This window comes from Eutrigla gurnardus, assembly GCF_963514095.1.
Source record: "Eutrigla gurnardus genome assembly, chromosome: 17".
Classification (NCBI taxonomy): Eukaryota; Metazoa; Chordata; class Actinopteri; order Perciformes; family Triglidae; genus Eutrigla; species Eutrigla gurnardus.
In genome coordinates this window covers 9954947-9976233 of record NC_139928.1, presented here as the reverse complement: position 1 = coordinate 9976233, position 21287 = coordinate 9954947, and the positions used below count along the sequence as shown (strand labels likewise).

Sequence of the window (21287 nt, the reverse complement as noted above, 5' to 3'; positions counted from 1 at the left end):
CCTGATTGCAGGCGCTCTGCAGATCTCAAGCACTCGTTTGGCGTTGTGGGGGAGTGGCTTTGAACAGAGGTCTGAACGAAGGGGGCGGGGCTTTTCCGGTTTGGCGATGTGTTTAAAGTCAAAGTCTCTGTTTTTTCCTACTCTGCCTTTAACCACGGTTATCTCAATTCATCTGAAATCTATAAATATGAATATAAATTGATAGGCAGGCTTTATAAAGAATGACGTCATTGTGAATGCTCAACATTTATTCCTTTGGGTTAAAGCCATTGCTTGAGGAATCTCTGTGACTTCATACTCTTCATTGTCATTAGATGTGGTTGATTTCAGAAACGCTGTTTCCGAATAGTTCCCCCAAGAACAAGCGGCAGCTAAAATATGTCAGCCATGAGGGGGCATCATAGTATAATAGCTATGTATGTTTTATGACTTACTTGATTGTTCCACTTTGGGGTTTAGACCTAAAAATTCACTGCACCACATAAAGATCAAACCCAAAAAATCTGGTCTTCTGACTAGATAGCTGAGCTTCTTGGTCGTACCACTTCCCTCCGACTCAAACACACAAAACCTTTGGAAAAACAAAAATATGTCCCACCTTTCAGCATGACGGATTATGCACATTACAGATATAAAAATGAACATCAATCAATCTGCATTATGTCAAATCTTCAGTGGAAAGAGACTGGACCTTCCTGAAACAGGGCTTGGTTTCGAGCCCCTTATCTTGGTAAGATAGAACTCATTTGTTTTAATTTTTGTTGTCCAACTACTGAGGAGAAAACTTATATGTTGGTCAGCTAGACAGGGAAATTGAGATTTTCCTGCCACGGCCACATTTTCTTTATGTCAGAGCATTTAATGTATTGGTGGCTATCGGTTACGAGGATTTCAGGTAATATAACAGAAAGTGTTTCTGAATACCACCTACTCACTAAGGAAACGTTTTATGGCATGCTATACTATGGATTTTCCGTATGACATTTTAATGACTTTTTAATTAAGTTTTTGCATACTATACTATTACTTTTTATGACTTGTTATACTTTATTATCACATTTCATGGCAACTATACTGTGACTTATTATGATATTTTCATGGCATACTATATAATTTTTTTTTTAAAGTTATTGCATCCGATGACTTTTCTTCTCTGGAAACAATTTGGCACAATATGCTAAATAATAAGCTATGACATTTTACATTCAATTTCATTACATTTTTCTCTGACATTTTTTCTTACTTTTTTGGCATGCTATACTATGACTTTTTATGTCATAACATCAGACATCTTAATGATTAATACTTTTTATTACATTTTGTCCATACTATAGTATGATGTTTTCGTGGCTTAATATATTAGTACATTTTCATTGCATTCCCTACTATGACTTTTTTATGGCATATTTTACTTTGTTTTTATTACTTTTATTGCATAATCTGTTATTACAGAAATGTTGGTATACAATATTATGTTGTGTTTACATGTTGCGACCGTGATCATTTCTATTACCTATTTTGTCACATTATTCACTTACATTTTGGCACATTATATTGTAACTTCTTATTTTTAAGGCAAGTTATACCAACGTCCACTTCCTGTCTATGGTCTTCCCGCAATGCATACTGGGTAAACATGCTGGCACATGCACAGAACACTTCACAGTAAAAGTCCGAGATATATAATGTTTACATGTTTGTGTTATTTATTCATGATCATCATAGCTTTTGGTTAATCTGGATGCGGTTGCTTCTGAGAAGAACAGCGCAGAAACATAACTGGAATACAAAGACAGCTTTCATAACATCATGGTTCACGTAGGATGATGATGTTTTCTGATGGCCACTACTGCTTTGTCAGCGTCTCCACTCCCAACAGCATGATAAGTAGCTTTTATCTGGTGTGTTTATACAACCATAAACATACAGTATCAAAGATTTTACTGAGAATCAATTTGTCTTGCTAAGCTTACTGTGACGACTGTTGCGAGATTCAAATCTCCACTGCTCTTTGCCTAAAGGCGACAGGCAGCCTATCAGTGCATAGTTTCACTCGGCCTCTCAGACTCCAGCAGTGTGATGCGCTTCAGGGCATGTACAAACGGGAGGCTTAGAGTTACACTAAGCCATACATCTGTCACTGAAACATCTCCGTCACTCTTTACAATAACAAGCTGCGGCATTAACACGGCCTGTTTTACCATCCTTTACAGCTTTACAGCAGTGTGTGTTTGTGTGTGTGTTTACGCTTTTTTGGCTTCTAAACACTCATAAAATGCTCTGATGCCGCCAAGTATATGAAATCAGTCAACTTAATCTTGTGTCTGAAGGGGGCGCCTCACAAATGACCCACATCATTTTTAAATATGTTTATTTCAATCACTGTTATTCATATCAGGAATGCTCTAACACCTCAGTGAATACTGGACGAAGGAGCAATCAACAATGTTGCTGAAAACAATCAAAATTTCTGATGTGACCTCGGTCCGCTAAGTCGTGTCAGCAACCATCAAAGGGGTCGAGCGCTCCATTTTGTGTCAGTTAACGCACAAATTGCTCTCTAATTCCTCCCAGATTGTGTTCCAGTGGTCTCCTGTCACAACGCACGTGAGCGCCATTGCTCTTCCTACGGGGCGGACTGACAGCTGGTTCAAAGGTAAAACGGTGTCAGGTGAGCTCGAGCAATCCCGACGATCGCTGCACGTCGCTCTGAGCGGAGTCCGGACCGCTCACACACTCACCAAACTCTCCCCGACGTGGAGTCGTTTAATCTGAGGTGTTGAAACCTCTCTTCTGCCCCAGAGCTGTGTGCCTTTTGTGTGTGTGAAAGTAGTGACTGTGGCTCTGCGTTTCTTTTCTGTGATATGTTAGCAATTATCTCCTTGAGGCCATTTAAACACGTGCTACTTCACCTGTCTCGTTTGCTCATGAGACCAAAGACTCAGGTCCTTGATATCAAAGACATGGCTTAGGCTGTGTACTCGGGGAAAGGCTGCCGGGTGTGTTGTTGGCCCATGCGGTTTTAGGATTATGTTTTTATCTCTGTGCGTTAATCTTACATCTTTGGCTCAACTACAAGGCTAACAAAAGGCACTACTGTGGATTTAAAACCGCAGTTTATACAGTGCAGAGCAACCGGCTTCTTCTCGGCTTTCCTTCACAAGTGAAAGATGAATTCTTTAGGTGATTTCCTTTTAGATATTTGTGATATTTTAAGGCACACTGCGGTACTGAAGACTGGACTGTATATAGTATCTAGCTCCCTGTGACAAGATATGAGAATATGGAAGATCTATGCACATTGTTTTCTTTCAAAGGCAAAGTCATCATTATAATACCGAGTAATTCAATTTGTGCCTTCACTGTGTGTGTCATAGGTTCACATGCACTGAGACAAACGCTGACATCGTGAACTTCAGATCAGTGTTGAGCAGCATTACACTAATGTGAGTACAATTTAAAATGAACATTACAGTTGCCAATCCCAGTAATGCTCAGTTAATTTGACAATCTGGGGGGGTGGAATTGTTTGCTGTCTTACCAGGAATGTGCTATGATTTCCTGTCTGTGCATTCAGAGGAACTGTGTGTGGCGATGGCTTGGCACAGAATGTGTGTCCTGACAACTCAAACTGTTTGTATTTAGTTGTATTTACTTATATCTTGAGTAATTAGGTGCCAGCGAGCATCTGACAGGTTAATCTGCATTCAGCCTCCACTTGGGAAGACTTTTCTGGATTGCTGCATGTGGTCAGCAGGGCCGACTCGCCCTACGACCAAAGTGTCAAATAATGCAGCTTGGTCGGCTTGGCATCTGTCATCGATGCTCATGTAGCACGCAAGCGTGTTTTTGATGCTGCCACCAACCCAACTGATGTAGGGTGAAGCGGGTGACGGGTCAAACAAGCACAGGACTTTCACCCAGGAGACAGCGGTTCATCCCCTGTAAGACTAAAAGTAAACGTTGTTATTCTGTCATGTCGGTTGTTACTATTCAGTCATCAGTCATTGAAGTTAACATTAGCTCTCTTTCTAAACATAATTGTGGTTTGGTTGCCTAATCCTAACTTCCTGTGAAGAAGGAAGTTCAATGGCAAAAGAGACTATGCATGTAAGGGGCGCAATTTAACAAGATGGGATTGACACATGCAAAAGTGATGCTGGAGGGGTATGAAGAGTGTCAGTTAAGCACTTTGGAGTTAAGCAGTTTGGAGCAGTTAAGCACTTTAGAGTACTGACTGGCCGGCATTATTTGACTCACTGGAGTGAATGTGTTGATAGCAGTAAGCTAGTGTTAGCTGATGAAGATCAGTAAATATCTCCTAACCTGACGCCTACGGTGTCTTGTGTTCTAATTGTAGACTTGAAAATGTCAGGTGTAGAGGATTGGAAGTACGGAAGTACTATTGAGTCATGAGTCATGAGAAATATTTAGATACAGTAGGCGATAGTACAATGGTTGTTTTAAACTGCATGTCAGCCATCAATTCAAAGAGAAGATGGTGCTTTTAGTCAATCATTTTTTATATCTGCTCTTTTTTAAGACAAGTAGATAAATTACCCTCGCATTGTTGTGGTGGCAACATCTGCTCCCCATATCAAAGAGCCAGAGCCCCGTGTTTGTAAATCATGGTAGAATGGAGACAATTCTTTTGCAGATGGTGTTTTAATAGTATGATTTGTAGAAAATATTTTCTATTTGATTGTGCCCAGATTTACAGATGGAAACCTTCCCTGCATTGGTTTTGTATTGTAAAATGTTTCCTTAAGAAAAGCCTACATGTAGATAAAACACAGCTCTCGTAATATTAATACTCTTTTAAACAATTTCAAAATTGAGTTTCAACTGTTTTTACTGTATTTTGCAGAAATTTTAGTGTTTAGTGTCTTATCCATGTGCAGCTATTCTGACCTTTTGCCTGTTTTCAACAATGATGTGTGTGTGTGTGTGTGGGTGTGTGTGTGTGTGGGTGTGTGTGCGTGTGTGTGTGTGTGTGTGTGTGTGTGTGTGTGTGTGTGTGTGTGTGTGTGTGTGTGTGTGTGTGTGTCCACAAGAGAGAGGGAGACAGACAGACATGGGCTGAACAGCCTGTCTATCAGGTGGTGATACTCACATTAGTCACATAAGAAAACAAAGGATTCTGGGAAGCGACGATCACCAACACAAAGAGCATCCAGACTCCACTCGCTGTCACCCGATCTCTTCTGTGTGTGTGTGTGTGTGTGTGTGTGTGTGTGTGTGTGTGTGTGTGTGTGTGTGTGTGTGTGTGTGTGTGTGTGTGTGTGTGTGTGTGAGTGTGTGAGAGTGTGTGAATGTGAGAGAGAGAGTAGGTAAGTGTGTATGTGTGTGTGTGTGTGTGTGTGTGTGTGTGTGTGTGTTTGGTGGGGGGGTTTCTTTAGAGGGTGAGGGCGCCTCATTGGCTGCCATTCTGGGGTCAAGCTGAGGTTAGGACATGTGTGATGGATGGACCTCTGTCTCTAGACCACTGCTCTTCTGCAGTCCTCTCTCCTCCTCTGGGCCTCAGACCTGCTAAAGCGTCCTGGCTGTGCTCTCTGTTCCCTTTCACTCCATGTTGGCCGAGCAGGACTGTTTCGACAGACAAAAGGAGCTTAAAGAAAACGGCAGACGAGTCTTTGAGGTGAGTTCTGCCGTGGACGTACAGCGCTGTAGCCAGCCTTTAACCTACCACCTCATCTCTGCTTTTCCTCTACAACACCATGGTGTAACAGAGTCACTGCTTCAGCCTCCGTTTCATTACACACACAGAGAGACAACTGACCACATGATGTCATCTTTCCTCTCTTTCCCCGTCGTCTCTACCTCCATCATACTGTCAATCCCTCTATCGGCTCGTCCCTTTATCGGCAGCCAGGGACGCACATCTGTCGATGGAGGAATTCATTTTGGCTGCCAATCACAACAGGGGAGTGGTCAATGAGCGCAGATGTGCCAATACCTCGACTACCCTGATGAGTGACTTCTGTCTGCCGGCCTCTCTGTCTGTCTGCCGTTGTGTGAACACAACTGGAACTGTGTTTGGAGGGGAACGTGCCATATAGTTCACTATAAAACAAACCACAACTAAGATCTATGTGTAAAAGGAACACCTGATCAGAGGCCTCGAGGACACACTGATTATATTTTTGTTCAGATCCCTGAACCTTTCGTTGACATAATGCCCTTAAACACGTAGGATTTCTCCATTATAACAGAGAAATGAGGCTGAACCTCAAAAAAGCTTTCATCAATACAGTTTGATGGCAGTGTCAAATTGATATTTGCCATAGGTGGTTTAATAACAAGGTATTCTGAGTTTCCTTGAAATCTCTTCTGTGTGTGAAGAAGAGAAATGTTGCAATAATAATTTGTCATATGCATAGAGCACATACACATCCTTTTGACTTTTTATCTTTTCTTCTGGAATCGCCCCGCAGCGTTTTCATTGATGTCTGAATCCTTCTGCTTTCTTCGATCTTGGGAATTCTGTCTGAACTCTCACTTTATCATTCTTTAACACACACACACACACACACACACACACACACACACACACACACACACACACACACACACACGCCTCTAAGAATATTTTCTAAATAAAATCAACAAGGTGAGACAGAAGTAGTTTGACCTTGGCCCATTTCTGTGTGTGTGTGTGTGTGTGTGTGTGTGTGTGTGTGTGTGTGTGTGTGTGTGCATGCTGAAGCCTGTGCATGCATGTGCAAACCTGTCCCTCACTAGTATCCTTAAGCACATGTGTTTTGCGCTTGTCTACGAACAACCTCATCACAAATATCTCGTACTTGCGGCTGCATTTTGGAGTTGGATGTTTGTTTTTTTTGTTAACTCTGTTTCCTTCTTGTGTCTCACTCTACTCACCGTGTCCAGCAATAGGACTTGAGAAAAAGAGGCAATTATCACAAGCTTATTATTCTTTAATTGCTTTAATTCAGTCTTAAGGAAAACATATTCTGTGAAATAAAATCTTCGACATTCAGCTCAGACAGACAGGAAACTTTAAATTTATTAATTAATCACAGCAGATTCTGAGCAAAAAGGTTTAAGGAGGTGAAATGCTTCTCGACATCCAAAATAGTTATTAACTAAGTCCCAATTAAGATATTATTACAATGATAATTTAATTTAGTACTAAAATAGAAGATGATGAATAGAAAAGAAAAATGCAAACACAAAATAATGTGTCAAAGTCCAAGATAGTGTTAAATATTGGGGAATTGTATTTCCTTGTAATTATTATAATTCATGCTAAATTAAAAAAAACTAATTTAAATATCTAATGCAGGTGGTATTTGCTCAAATATATGTAAGAATGTGTAAAGAAATTAGAATTGTTTTTTTCTCATTCAAAACAGAATTTTTACAACTTTAACTATTTTTAATTTAGACTGTTATATTTTGTTATATACACACATTCATGATTCATGAAGTTATTCAAATAATGTAGCAAGTAGTAGAAGCTCGTTTCCTGAGCTCTTCAGCGGAATATTGTAATCAAAATTTAGATGAAACTATTTGAAACGGAGATTTGCTGTTTTCTTTCATGTCAAAATGACAACCTAAAGTTTATTTCCGTTACTTTAACTATTATAAGGTCTTGCTTATTTTACCAAATTCAAAAAGTAGTAGTAGTTTTTTCCTCATATGATGTATGCCAATCATTCCCATGGCACAAATGCCTGTTTGGCACAAGGCGCGCGTCTATAAAGGACGCGCAAATGAGTCCTCCATCTAGTTTCTGCATCACCTCCTGAAGTCAAACGCGTTAAACGTCTATTCCTCCTTCACAAAGACTTAATGGTTTTCGTCAAACATCTGTCATCGTCCCTGTGTTTATTCGAGGGCTCTAATGGGAACCATCAGCCAGATTCTGGCGGTCGGACCAGTAAAAAAAACTCCTTCCAGATCTTCTTTTCCGAGGTCAACTGTGGCACGTAGCGCCAGGTCTCCGGGTGTGTTGGTGGAACAGGCCGTCGGAGCTGGACTGTGACTGTCGTGGAGGTGCTTGTTTGCCCAGTGTGGTCTGTAAACGGTTGTTTAGCTGTGGGTGGTGCTGTGACAACAAACCCGAGCTGACCGAGGCCTGACCCCGCGCTTTCTTTACACGATCAGCTGCCTTTCTAATCCTCTGTGGCTCCTCCGTAGCGCACACACACTCCCTAAAAGTCCGAGAGCACAAGGGTCCAGAAAAACATGATCCGTCTTATATTTACTGTATCTGATAAAACGCACAATTAATCTAAAACCTGTTTAAAATGTGTGAGAAGAAAATCACTTTTATCCATCCTGACACTCTCTACTGCAACTTCTATTTTGCTGAAATTTAAATTGATTTGACGTCGTAAAGCTAATGTTTGGACACACGCGAATAACAAAATAAATTATGAACTAGAATCTGCGGCCAAATGAATAACAATATGCCAAAATATTGCCAGTCCCTGTTGCACGGGAGGAGGGGGGTGGTATAATTGCAAACGAAATAGGACACCAGATGTTTGAATTTAGAGGAATCACTGTGAAAATGTGATATGTAATATACTAAGTTAGGCTGCTGATTAAAATAAAATATATATATGCTAAAAAAAAATGTCGAGGCTCGTAAACCAAACCAAAAGGACTTTAAAGAAATAATTGATATGCATAAATATGCGGATTCAGTGAAATACATCTTTTCCAAAGCAGTGTGTATAACATCTCGGTGTATAAAATATTATGATGAGTTATTATTAACATGAACACATTTTTCAAAATAGTTCTTTGGAGTTCTGGCCGTCAAATAATACGTTGTTTTAACAGCTGTTTGTTTGATATCATTGCAATGTTTCAAGCAGCATTACAATGTGTATCGCTTTGTTCAAAGTAATGTGGGACAATAAGATTTCCAAATTTAAAAAAAAATCAAAAGGTTGTAAATCTAATCTGTTTTTTCTCGGCCTGTCGTTCTAAACTTTTTTAACAGCCCTATAATAATTAGAAAATATGTTCAATTATTTAACAAGAAATTTCAGAAATACCAATACAATAGGGCATATATATATATATATTAACATTAGATTAAAATACCGGCCCCTTGTTGAAATAATAATTTGTCGTATAGACAGAGCAGATACACATCCTTTTGACTTTTATCTTTTCTTTCGGAATTAAAGCACATAATGTTGCACCTCAGTCTCATCCAGATTGGCCTGACAAACACAAACAGGCCCCTTGAGCAAGACGTCTGTGTACATAATGCACTCTGTATACCGAAACAACTCCTCTAGGAACACACTGATGGGGTCTGGAGACACCAAACTAACCGGCCACATATTTCACTGTGATGCGTGCAGAAACCCGACACAACGCATTCACACTATCGAAAAAGGAAACGAAACATTAATATAAGAGGTTGGCTATAACTTACTATGTTTTGTTGCTGAATTAGAGGCACAGCCTGCGCTGCAGCCTCAGCAGGTCTCCACAGCTCCAATAGAGCAGCACCTGCAGGTGGATCCCAGGTAAAGGTGAACGTCGCTCATTAATCATGGCTCTTTCGGCCTTTTTTGCCCTTATATGGTGCGATGGACTCGCAGCCTGCACACCAGGAATTAAAACAGCAAACTAGTCGGGCAACACGCTTTTAACTGGACAGAGGATGTATAGGCCACCTTGAAAAAGGCAGGTAAAAATAAAACTACACAAAAATGTAAGAGTCCAGTTAAGACACACTTGTTTGCTTTTTATCAAAAACAAATATTAACAAATGTTTGGCATTGATAAAATAAGCCAATGTGATGGCTATTCACTCCAAATCCAAAGTGCTTAAAGCTGAACAACTAGTCGCTTGTTAAAGTTGAACTGAGCGACATGCAGTGCTGTAAGTTTTCACTGTCCGTCCTGTCATCAGGTGGGGATGATGACACCTCCGTGTGACTTGGGGCAACACGAGGAGTTAACGCTGACAGGGCCAGCGGGGCCCCGGGCTTGTCGATAGCCTCACCTCGATGTTTCAATCGATAGAGTTTTCTTTTTCATCCCCTCAATAAGCCGACACCTCGATAACATTGTCATCACAAATGACGCTGACGTCCGCGCTCTCATCTGCTCCGTGGATAAACATGCCTTTATTATGCCAATAACTATTTGCCCCAGGGACGGGAGCGCGCACGGCTGCATACATTGAGGGAATCTGTGGCGCGTAAAAGACACGTGCAGCTTCTCAAACGATGGCGAAATGGATAGATTTATTTTATTGTCCGTAAAACTGGGATAAAAATTGCTTTTAAATCCTCTGAAAAGTCTCTAATTATGTCTCTCCCAATATTTCCCCTCAACAATGACACAGATGAGTTTTTTTTAGAGGTAAACGCACTTTAATACACATGATTGACCCGTAAACGTCTCTCTGGACAAACATTTTGTATGTGCTTAACTGGAATAAATATATAACAGATACACATCCATGGCCTTACCGGTTTCCCAACTGATAAAACTCAGCGCCCCGCTAATTACACATCAAAAGCATGACGCGTCATGCGGATCTCACACAATAGACATTCAGACGGTCACGCGGACACACAGGCCTTAACACAGAGGTGAGAGTGATTCAGGAGGTACAATAACAACGCGCTCTATAACGATTCATAAACGAGGTTGCCTCGTTGATTGTGTGATGCCCACTTTGACGACATCCAGTGCAATCGCCCATGGCCGTGGCCATTACGCACATCTTTGGCACATTTGAGGTATTTGTTTGTGTGTGCAGCTTTGTGAATCTACAGTCAGCAGCACAGATCAGGAACAGGTGTAAGGAAGATAAAGGATGCCTCTTGCACCATTCTAGTCCTGGTGCGTAATTGACGTCATATTTCAAAAGAACGTGGACACATTTTACACCATCGACCGACAGTTGTTTGGACAACAATAAGCGTTCTTCCGAACACAATGCATACTAAAAACACATATCTAACTCAGAAATGGTCCGATGGTGATGTCCAAAGTCTCATATAGTGCATTAATTCATCCCAAATGTCCAAGTATGTCATCCATCAGCCATGACTTTGATACTATGAGCTTTAATATATACAGGACGCGTAAGTGTCCCGACGAGGTGAGGAGGCAGTTGATTCTTAGTTGGAGGAGTACGGATCTGACACCGTGGAGGGTGTGGGAGACGGAGTGGAAGGGGCTGAGATGGACTTCTCTGACGCTGCATCGTCCATTTTCTCCTGGCTGCTCTCTCCCGGGTCCGAGGACGGGGCTTTGGCCGGCAGCAGCCCTTCCTTCTCCCGCTTTTTCTGCTTCATCCTCCGGTTCTGGAACCAGATTTTCACCTGAGTCTCGTTCAGCTGCAGCGCAGCGGCGATCTCCACGCGTCTCGCGCGGGTCAGGTACTTGTTGAAGTGGAACTCCTTCTCCAGCTCCGTCAGCTGCTTGGTGGTGAAGTTGGTCCGTACCGTGTTCGGCTGACCCCCATAGCCGTACTCCCCGGACCTGCCTGCAGACAGAGAGACGGATCACCGTGAACTTGGAGGGGAAACAGTTTATCTGTTCGCAACAGCTGCTCGTGTCTGAAGCTGTAACGTGAACATGGTCTAACACGACACTAAAAGCACGTGCGTGCGTTATAATACTTAATTAAACCATAAGAGGGACCCCCCTTTAAGACAGCAGAACAAATCATACACAAGCAGAAACAACAATAATTACTCCCCAGCTTGGGCTTTAACTATGTTTATATCCCCAGGTGTCCCACACGAAATACTATCTACCAACATTATCTGGCATCACTCACATTTAAAGAGTTTTAATCGGTGCCGTGTGCAGACATAAGACTTTGTGCCATTGGCACTTGGCACCCACCTGTTTTCGGTGGGTTCCTCTTGACTTTCATCCAGTCGAAGGTCTGTGCAGAGGATGCTCCCTCGGACAGAGGCGAGCAGCACGCCTCCAGGTGAGCTGCGTGCAGTGGTGACAGCGGGTTCGAGCACCCAGGAAAAGGGGCCGCTTGCTCGTGCCCGCCGCCATAGGCAGCGTGGGCATACTGCAGCTGACCCAGGGGGGCGGCACTGTAACCTTGGCGATGCTGGGAGACCATGGAGGAGGAAATGTTACCCGAGTACATCAGTGGGCCGCACTGGGGGAACCCTCCTGCGGAGTCAACTTCCTGGTTGAGCGCGTAATGGTTATACGTGGCGCAGAAACTTTGGGGTCCATAGCTGGAGGTGCAGGCCGGATGGGCCCCATAGGCGAGACCCAGGGAGCTCGCGGTAGGCTGGTATGACCCCGGCTGAGGAGCGATGCCGTCGGGGGAAGCCCTGCTCGCCATGAAGCGGTCATCAGTCCCGCAGTTGTTGACAGTGACCGCGCACGACTGGAAAGTTGTAATCCCGTGGTCCGAGTGGAAAGCCCGGACGGAGCACGAGCCACCTTCACCGCTCATCACCGAGTAGTCTAAGAAGCTGCTCATTGTAGCATTGTTGTACAGGGGCCGAGGGACCGTCCGCTCTCCAGACACCCTCTGATCTATTCCTCTCCCCTCTTACCCCGAGTGACCGTGCCAATCTTTACCTATACTCTGTTCTTATCAGAGGAGGGAGGGAGGGAGGGGGGGTCGCACGGGCCGATATCAATGAACGGGTGCTGTCACGTGGGCCCGGGTCAGCCAGTGAGGCACTTGTCCTTATCCCCTTAGCCGGTGACAGATTGGTGTTTGAGTGGCTATTTAAATTCCAGGCGCTCTTCGATCAAGGTGACGCGCGTCGCCACTAATGTATTGGCCGAGCAAACAATGAGCTGGGAGGCAGACGGCGGCGGACAGCTCCGGGGGTCGCACGAGGGAGCGGGGAACGCAGCCGCGCGCTCTCCTGCCCGCGGGGAAAGATTAACGCCTCGCCCTCTGCAACCCCACCGGGAGGACGACCCGGCACTCTGACCTCAGGTACGGTATTTTTGGAATAGGTTCGTGTGCGTGTATGTTTTGGTTGCGTGCTCGCGCGTGTGCTCACCGCGAATGTCACCACCAGCGCGTAACAGCCGTGATGTCATGTGTATAATGGTGTCATTCTGTCCCGGGTTGGATGGATAGCTCAGTGTGTGTGTGTGCGCCACCGCCGCGGGCTATGTGGGCTATCAGTGTCCCATTCCGATGCGAAGTGTTTCACGCTTTAACACCGTGAGGGATTTGCTCAGCAAATATGTTCACAGTGCGACAGTGAGGGAGAGAGGCAGGGAGGGCTTCAAAAGTACTCTAGTTCAGTCAGAGAGAGGGTTGGAATAACTTTGTTCCGCATCAAGGTCGCATTAGAAGTACTGCTTTTCGGTACTTGCTGGGAGGCCACAGGTGATGTAACGACAAGAAACCCTATTAAACAGTAAGATGGGGTGATATTCATTTGCCTCTCCCAGGGTCATAGGGTCTGCCATCTCCTCTGATTTCACTCCCACACGTATTCATTATGCATATATAAGTGATCAAATGATCTGATAATGCGAGGCCCGCTGTAGCGCACATATATAGCCCGAGGTGCGACTGTGGGCTGATTATCCTGTTAAGTTCATCAAATAAAGCTGCTGCTTTATTGCTTGAAATTAATGGCCATGAATAGCTGTGCTTGAAAAAAAGGGGAAAAAAAGAGGAGAGAGCGGGGGGGGGAGCTTGCGTGGGAGAGCTGCAGTGTAGCGATGGCATGAGAGAGCAGAGACAACCTCTCACTGAGGAAGGAAAAGAAAGGGGAGGGAGGGAGGGGAGGAAGAGAGGATCACATGTAGCGCCCCCAGTGGCAGTCTGTGGTCAAACTCCCAAAATTATTTTCAGTGTTTATAAATGTAAATGTGATAGATAGATAGATAGATAGATAGATAGATAGATAGATAGATAGATAGATAGATAGATAGATAGATAGATAGATAGATAGATAATATAAAGTTCACTTTAGAACCACCTCAACTCAACACCTCAACAGTAACTTAATAATAATCTGATTATATAGTAGTTATGTGATTCTGCAATATAACAATGGCATTCTACTGCCCCAGAATTAGTATACTTTCTAATAGGTCAGTACTTCTACTTAAGTCAAGTTTTATTTGTGCTTGTCATGGAGTGACAGTGTCATATTGCTACTTTTACTTCAGTAAAGGAACGACATGGTTCTTCCGCCAATCATTTTAGATACTAAAAGTTTCCAGCTGCTTCAAACTCGTGGGATGTTAAAGAAAGTTAGGAGGTGATGCAAACTTCCCACCAGTGAAAACAGCGCAGTGGGGTCAATACACCCCCTCATCCTCCTCCTCCCCCCTCCCCCTCCTCCTCCCTCCTCTCTGTCTTCTGTCCTCTGCAACAGAAGGAGAGTATAACGCGGTATGTTGCCTCGTCTGCCGGTGGAAACTTCGCCAGACCTCGGTCCTTTCCTGGATCTTTGTGAGCAGAATAGGCGCGCTGTCTCGGAATGATTTGGCTATACAGGCCCCTCGGTTAGCTGGTGGAGTGTAGGATCTAACACACACACACACACTCACACCAGTTGCCCAGTAGAATAAGGTTAAACTAGTCGATTGGCTCCTTATGGCTTCCAGATTATTCGATAAACCGCTGGAGTTTCTGAATATCGCCCGCGTGTGAGTTCCCCGGATCGATCCAGCATCGCAACCGGTGGTTGTTCCCGCCGTGGTTACGCATAAAGCTGTTAAAGTGGGATGACCTATCGAGTCAAGCTGTGCATGAGCTAACAACCGATTCCCATAAGTCAACTCAAGTGCTATACAATAGAGCAGGCCCATTCATAATCCCTATATTGAACGCCAGCCTTCCTATACAAGCAGATCTGCACCTAAAAAAGTTGTACAAATCCACCTAAATGCACCAACGCACCTGATAAAGTAAGCCACGTATTGCGTAACGCTTCACTCCGCAGCTATTCCCAGTAAACGCGCGTGTGATCATTTGCATTTAGTCCAGGAGTAGTCTGTTTTGAGTTTGAGCTACTTTTATCATGCGGGGACAGAGTGCAGCCTCATAACCCCAGCAGTCCCGCTACTGCAGCTACCGCCGTCCGCGAGCCAGAGCCGTGTTTAAACAAGCCATAAAAATGAATTATTACCAAACGCACGCGGAGACTCAGCCCCTTTTTAGCACAGGAATTGGAGAGTCCCGTATGAAAATGTAAGTGGGGTTTTATTTGTGCACATTACGCCACAATTGGTCTCCTTAATGTCCGTTTCATTCATGCCACGAAGTGATTTATGGGCTCCTGAAGGCAAACATGGCTCGGGCGTTCGCCTGCAACATGCGCACAATGTTCAGAGCCCAGTCATGCTATAAGATCCGCGCCGGCGTGTTTGCTTTTACTCTCCCAAGTATGAAGTTTGAAGGTGAAAATTAAAAAAATAAAATAATAATCTGCATTAGTGTTTCTGTAGGCAGCTTGAACTAGCGCCAACAAGTATGTGAGAAAATAAGAAATCTCGTGTATAGTTTCAGCAAAACAAATGCTACGTTTTACATCGATCATTAGATAATAAACTGCCAATTTGCAGATATTTAAAAGTAATTGTATTACATTCTTTAAAAAGTTTTATCACCAAAGTTGTAAAAGAGAAATTATTTGCATTTTTGCATCCACTTTCTAAAAATGTGTCAAAATGTTTCAATTAACTAATTAAAACAATCCCCATGTTGGAATTTAATTAATCAATAAAAGTTCATTTCAATCATGTATTTTTTATAACTCAACGCGGACTAAATTATTTGTATTCATTGGCAACTTGTTGTCGAATTTGCATAACGTCTGTTTTTTTGTTACTTACTTGTTTTATTTCGCATATTTTCTACACGGATAATTCCAGCAAAAATATTCAGTCTGCAAATAAAATATAAATAAGAAATGACTCAAAACACCAGAAAAAAAGGATTGTAGCAAGTTAATTGTATTCTAACAAAAATATCCAAGACATTGGGAGTTATACAAAAATAAAATGACCAGGCTCCATAGGCCTAATATTGTGTAATTATTCACACACACTCATAATTCCCATTCCAAGAGATCGATTAATTATGTAAATTACAAGCCACGTTTGAGTAGAGCTATTTCAGTGATTTCATTTCATCCTTACCTTGTATTAATCGTCAAGTCAAATATCAACAGAATAAATGTGCCGAATATACAAATAACATCAGAGTTAATATCCTAGCTCGATATTTATTTCCCCCAATAACAACAAAAAAAAAGAAGGAGAGGAAAAAAGTAAACGCTATCGTGATTGATTTCAGTTAATAGTTCAGATGCTGCAGGTCGATAGTAGTTAGGGACTCCGAGAAAAAATAGAAACTGTCCGTAGAAATGTCCACGGGACTGTCCAGAGACTCGGACAGGCTCGGCGAGGCTGCGTCGGAAAGCTGTAGGCAGGAATCCGAGGAGAAAGGTTGGAAATCGTGTATAGAAAGCTCCAGGGCCGGGGGACTGTCGCCATTGTCCGGGCCAGATGCCGAGCCTGGGCCCATTGTTGACATGCAGCCCGGAACAGTGGGTGACGGGTTGGGAAAATGTTTCAGATTTTTGTCATTGCTGTTCAGCGGCGCAGCAGCAAAGCCCATGGACTCGCCATTGTTGAGCTGCTGCGTGTTGCCCAGAGAGTTGTTCTGAAAGGAGCAGGTATCTCTCTCCAGCAGGGCCCCGCTCCGCTCGTACAGGGGCCCCTCGTCGTCGTCCTCCTCCTCCTCGTCGCTGTGCATGCCGTCCTCGGCGCAGGCCCCTTTCCCCTCCCCGTTGTGGTTCTCCTTGCTCTGGGTCTGCCGCTTGTGCTTCATGCGCCGGTTCTGGAACCAGACTTTGACCTGCCTCTCGGTCAGGTCCAGCAGGGCCGCGATCTCCACCCTCCTCGGCCGGCACAGATACTTGTTGAAGTGGAACTCCTTCTCCAGCTCCAGCAGCTGGGTGTTGGTGTACGCAGTCCTCAGCCGCCGGGAGCCCCCTCCTCCCCCGCCGCCGCCGCTCTCCACGATCTCGGGCGAGCCTGGGAAAGAAACATCACGGTCGCACGGGATTAAATAAAAAAAGCTCACTGTGCACAACAGTTACATAACCCCCGCTGCTAGCGGCTCGAACATTATGGCCATCACAAAACCACCGGAGAGAGGCTGTGCAACGCGCTGCAGCAAAATGGCCGCTGGAGCCGCTGACCTATACGCGCTTTTTAGCCCAAAATAAATCATTACAGCAGAAAAGATAGGCGTCAGACTGTTTTACTCATAAAATAATGTCCAGCATGAGCGTGGAGCAAACGGTGCACTAAAAGCAGCGAGGTCCGGGCTGCTGTGGGATACTAATGAATGCTCCAGCTGCCCTCCTCGGCAACGGCACTCCATCACTCTTCATTACTGTCACACATCAAAACTCTGCTACGGCTCCGGGAATAAATCATCTACCATCACCAAACTTTACCCAAACTTTTTCTACTTCTTCATGCTTTGTACACAATCACAGCAAAGCTATAAAGCATAAATCTGTCGGAATAATAAATCTAGTTTAGGGAAAGGGCCCGTGTGGGCTACCGACATCCAGTTTAGCAACAGATAATAGTTTTTTTGCGGTGCAGCGGCCGCGTTTCTGAAATAGCCCACCTTTTGGAGAAAAGCACTCAGGTCCATTGGAGATGGTCGCGGTGGAGGTCGGCAGGTGGTTCCTTTTGGAGGCTTTCTTCTCCCGCATCCAGGGGTACTCCGGGGGTAAGGAGGCGGTGGGCAGCGGGCTGCATCCGTCGGGGCTGTGTCTGGGCCGACCGTGCCGCGGGTGGCTGCCCGGATTCAGGCTAGGAATGGTCTGCTCAAAGGGAGGAGGAATCAGTGTCGGGCGTGAAAGCGTCGAGCTCTTGATTGATGAACTTTGAAATGAATCAGCGACAGGGGGGAAAGATGTCAGGCACTCAGCAAGCGACGGCTGACTATTGATAAAACCGCTCTCTCGCTCGAATTCGTAATTCATCTCCGCTCCCTGAGAGCCGAGGAAAGTTTGCACGCGTATTTTTTTTTTTATATAAATGTTGCGGCTCAGTGAGGACGAGAGAAGAAAAAAATCATTAAAAAAAAAAAAGATCTCCTGGTGGTGTTTTTTATTCTATATCACTGATTACGGCCGTGTGGGGACCGAGCTGCTATTAAACTATTGAATTCATGGAGACAAGGTTGAAATTGGACCGAATTGCCTGTCACATGATTACCTCTGCCCAATGACAATTTGGGGTTTAATCAAAAGGAGCCACTGTCTGCCTGATTGATCCAAAAACTCGGATGAAGAACGCCTCGCTCAGCTGGGGGACGACTGTTTTTATTTACATCTTTGCCCGCTCAGTTTATCCTCCTGTCGCCCTTCCAGTCCCGTCCACTAAGCTACAAAATGTGTTTTTTAAGAATGGCTGACGCTCACTATTACAGGGAAGGAGCCCAGCCTAGGGCGCGCGGATTCGTGCACTCCTCTTTCTCGTATTGTTTGAGGATGTCAGTCGAGAACGCCCCCACCACACACACACACATACAAGCCAGTAGCTATTCATATAGGCAAGAGTCAGCCTTCAGAGGTGAAAAAAAAACATAAGCCAAAAACTGATATTGAGACTTCTCGACAGAAACAGCCCCCAACAATCCTGTCTGTCCAGCGAGTGTGTGTGTGTGTGTGTGTGTGTGTGTGTGTGTGTGTGTGTGTGTGTGCTCCAGAATAGATGCGATTCTTCAAAGATGCATAATAATAATGAAATATGCAGTGCATCCATCGACATGTGTTGCAATAAAAATCCCATCCATTAAGTTAATACTGACGGATATGACACGTTCGGACCATTTCATCCCATAACAGCTGTTTAACAGTTACCGATCGGGTCCACAAACGTGTAAAAGGACGTGCAGCCGCTGGAACATTGTTTGACTGTAGGGCTGTTCATGTGCACAATGACTTAAGCACATATGTTTTGTTTTGTTTTATTCCACGAAAATGTCGATTTTATAACGAGGTCACGCGCAAAACCTATGAAAACTACAGGCTCTTTCTTTTGGGATTGGTCATTTTCGATAACCCAAAAGCTGCCATCATATATTAAATATTAGCCTGATATTTTAAATGGATTCATATTCATGTTAAGAGTGGAACACGTCTAGACACGCTGGGCACACAGTAGCTAAGAAAGGCATCTCGCTGTATTTCCAGTATCATTTCTACCTTAAATTGCAATAAAGCGAACGCCCATCACGTTCACAATCGACCATTAACAATCAACCCATTTGCAGCGGGGTGTTTTATGTAAATGGCACAGTTATTGAATCACGCTAACCCGCAGCGTCTCGGCTTTATAGCCCTTCCAGAATAATCCGAGAAAGCCAAATTTTGGATGTTTTTCGTCAAGCAGAACATGTTGTATTTTCACTAAAAAAAAAAATATGTCTCGAGTAAGAGAGGGGAAGAAGAGAAGTGGTAGGCCTCTCTCAGTTTGTTGCTTATATACCAAACAAAGAGTCCTGGAAGCCTGCGCGCGATCAATCTTACTCGCCAAAAGGTCTGACAGCTCGGTGCCCTCACAACACATTTAAGGCTTCTAACTCTCCCCTGGATCAAATGCAACCAGGAAGCGGCCAGAAACACTGGCCACTCAGATTAGAACCAGTTTCTGCTCGCAGTTGTAGCCGAGCTGTCGCTGGAGGGATCTTTTAGAAGATAAATAAGAATCCAGCTGCACAAGATGCGACCATTTCCTTCCTCTTTTTTTGTTTTTTTTTTGTTTTGTTGAGGAGGCGGTAATGCGCCGACGGTGAGTATGGCGAAGCAGCTTCTCCACCTGGCTTTTATCTTTGCATTGTGAATGCATTCACACAAAGACGCGTTATTTGTCGTTGTGGTAGACTTGCAGGTTTGTGAGCGGACCAGACCAGTGTGATGAAGGACGGAGTTGCTAGGGGAAGAGATGGATGGCTTTTTTTTTTTTTTTTTGAATTACTCACAGGCTTTGTGTGCAAGGAAAGGAGTGGGTGGCGGCATTTAGTGGACCCCAGTCTGTCCTACGCACTTGTCTTTACAGCAGGATTGATTTAGGACTGCTTTCCCACGGATGGAAACGCAATGAACGAAATACAAATATTCTGTTTCGCTTAAAGCGTTTTTTATGCGCGTAAATGGGTCAGATCCGCGTCTTAGTGCGCACGCCTGTGCAATGCGTGCTCGTGTCTGTGTTGGATGCAGGAATACTTGCATCAGCTTTCTTTTTTTCTTTTTTTTTTTACCATGACACACCATGGTTCAATTGTTCTAGGTTTCCCTGCTAACCATATGCCAGGGTTACTCATGTCCATGCCCTATTATATCAATCAGATCGAGCTCAAAATCATTTTGCAAAAAACAATACTGCAGTTACACAAAAGCATAATCACAAAGACTAAACATGGAACAAAAAGGATTTGGTAAATTAGTGAGAGAAATAAAAAGTATTTGAGCATGGTAAAAAAAAAAGAATCTTTCCTTTTAACCTAAAAATAGATTCACAAAACAACAAGCATTTTAGCTCCTTGTGTTTGTGTATGATATTTTTTTCAGATTTTTCAGACTGCAAACAATGATAATAATTTCCATGCGGGTTCAATAATTTGAGTAAAATACAGACAATGTAAATCCATGCTGTTTTTTCAGTTTCCCATGTATAATTTGCTTTGCTGGAATCATCCACACACCGAGACGTTTTCGCGTCGAACGAGCGTTGTGCGCTGGCATCTGCAAATCTGTAATGTAATGAGACAAACAAGCCCCGTTAGGATTCTACTTCATCCTGCATCCTCTCTGACCGCATTTGACTGACTGAACATATCAGGGTATTATTTTAAAAAACGATTTCTCATTTAGCTTGTTGTCTTCTTGCAGAATCTCCAGAAGGGCCCGGCTGACATTTTTATTATTATGGATGTGCCCACGCAGATGAGAGGAAGGGAGAAGAAGGCCACCCGAGAGTTTTCTTCATGTCGAATCAAGGGGAAGCAAAAAAAAGTGACTTTAAATGTATGACATTTCCACTGGTTAAACATTGTCTTGTATAGATAAATATTATAATAATATGTGTATGACAATAATTAATGGTTTATTTTTTGCTAATAAAATTGTGTCGTCTCTTATGTTGCCAATTGTCCAAAAATGTGTTTCTTCTTTTGTTATCACATCTACAATTATATACCTTAGTAAACAATAATAATGTACTATTTAGAAAACTAAAATGTATTTTTATTTAGGAAACTCTTGTAACATAATGTTGTGATTATGTAA

The 21287-nt window shown here is 43.5% G+C and overlaps 2 protein-coding genes and 1 long non-coding RNA gene across 3 annotated transcripts in view; 1 reads left to right on the top strand and 2 right to left on the bottom strand.

Moving 5' to 3' along the window:
* Nucleotides 1-21186, top strand: part of LOC311027781 — a 37193-nt gene extending 16007 nt beyond the window's left edge. Inside the window, exon 3 of the long non-coding RNA XR_014598636.1 lies at nucleotides 20892-21186. This is a non-coding gene — a long non-coding RNA (uncharacterized lncRNA). The remainder of the gene's footprint in view (nucleotides 1-20891) is intronic.
* Nucleotides 10424-12931, bottom strand: hoxa1a (homeobox A1a). The gene is made up of 2 exons (XM_084031938.1): nucleotides 11860-12931; nucleotides 10424-11494 (listed from the first exon to the last, which is right to left on the bottom strand). The coding sequence occupies exons 1-2, from the start codon at nucleotides 12464-12466 to the stop codon at nucleotides 11127-11129; spliced, it is 975 nt and encodes a 324-aa protein (XP_083888064.1). The 5' UTR covers nucleotides 12467-12931; the 3' UTR covers nucleotides 10424-11126.
* LOC311027776 (homeobox protein Hox-A2a) lies at nucleotides 15904-20658 on the bottom strand. Its single transcript, XM_084031937.1, has 2 exons — nucleotides 17618-20658; nucleotides 15904-17010 (listed from the first exon to the last, which is right to left on the bottom strand). The coding sequence occupies exons 1-2, from the start codon at nucleotides 17976-17978 to the stop codon at nucleotides 16268-16270; spliced, it is 1104 nt and encodes a 367-aa protein (XP_083888063.1). The 5' UTR covers nucleotides 17979-20658; the 3' UTR covers nucleotides 15904-16267.
* Nucleotides 21187-21287: the final 101 nt, after the last annotated feature.

Bases quoted from the DNA above. Each gene is read 5' to 3' on its own strand.
- hoxa1a (XM_084031938.1), bottom strand. From the start codon at position 12,466: ATGAGCAGCTTCTTAGACTACTCGGTGATGAGCGGTGAAGGTGGCTCG. The intron at 11,495-11,859 runs GTGGGTGCCAAG...CTCTGTCTGCAG, and splicing joins GAGGAACCCACCGAAAACAG to GCAGGTCCGGGGAGTACGGC.
- LOC311027776 (XM_084031937.1), bottom strand. From the start codon at position 17,978: ATGAATTACGAATTCGAGCGAGAGAGCGGTTTTATCAATAGTCAGCCG. The intron at 17,011-17,617 runs GTGGGCTATTTC...TTTCTTTCCCAG, and splicing joins TGAGTGCTTTTCTCCAAAAG to GCTCGCCCGAGATCGTGGAG.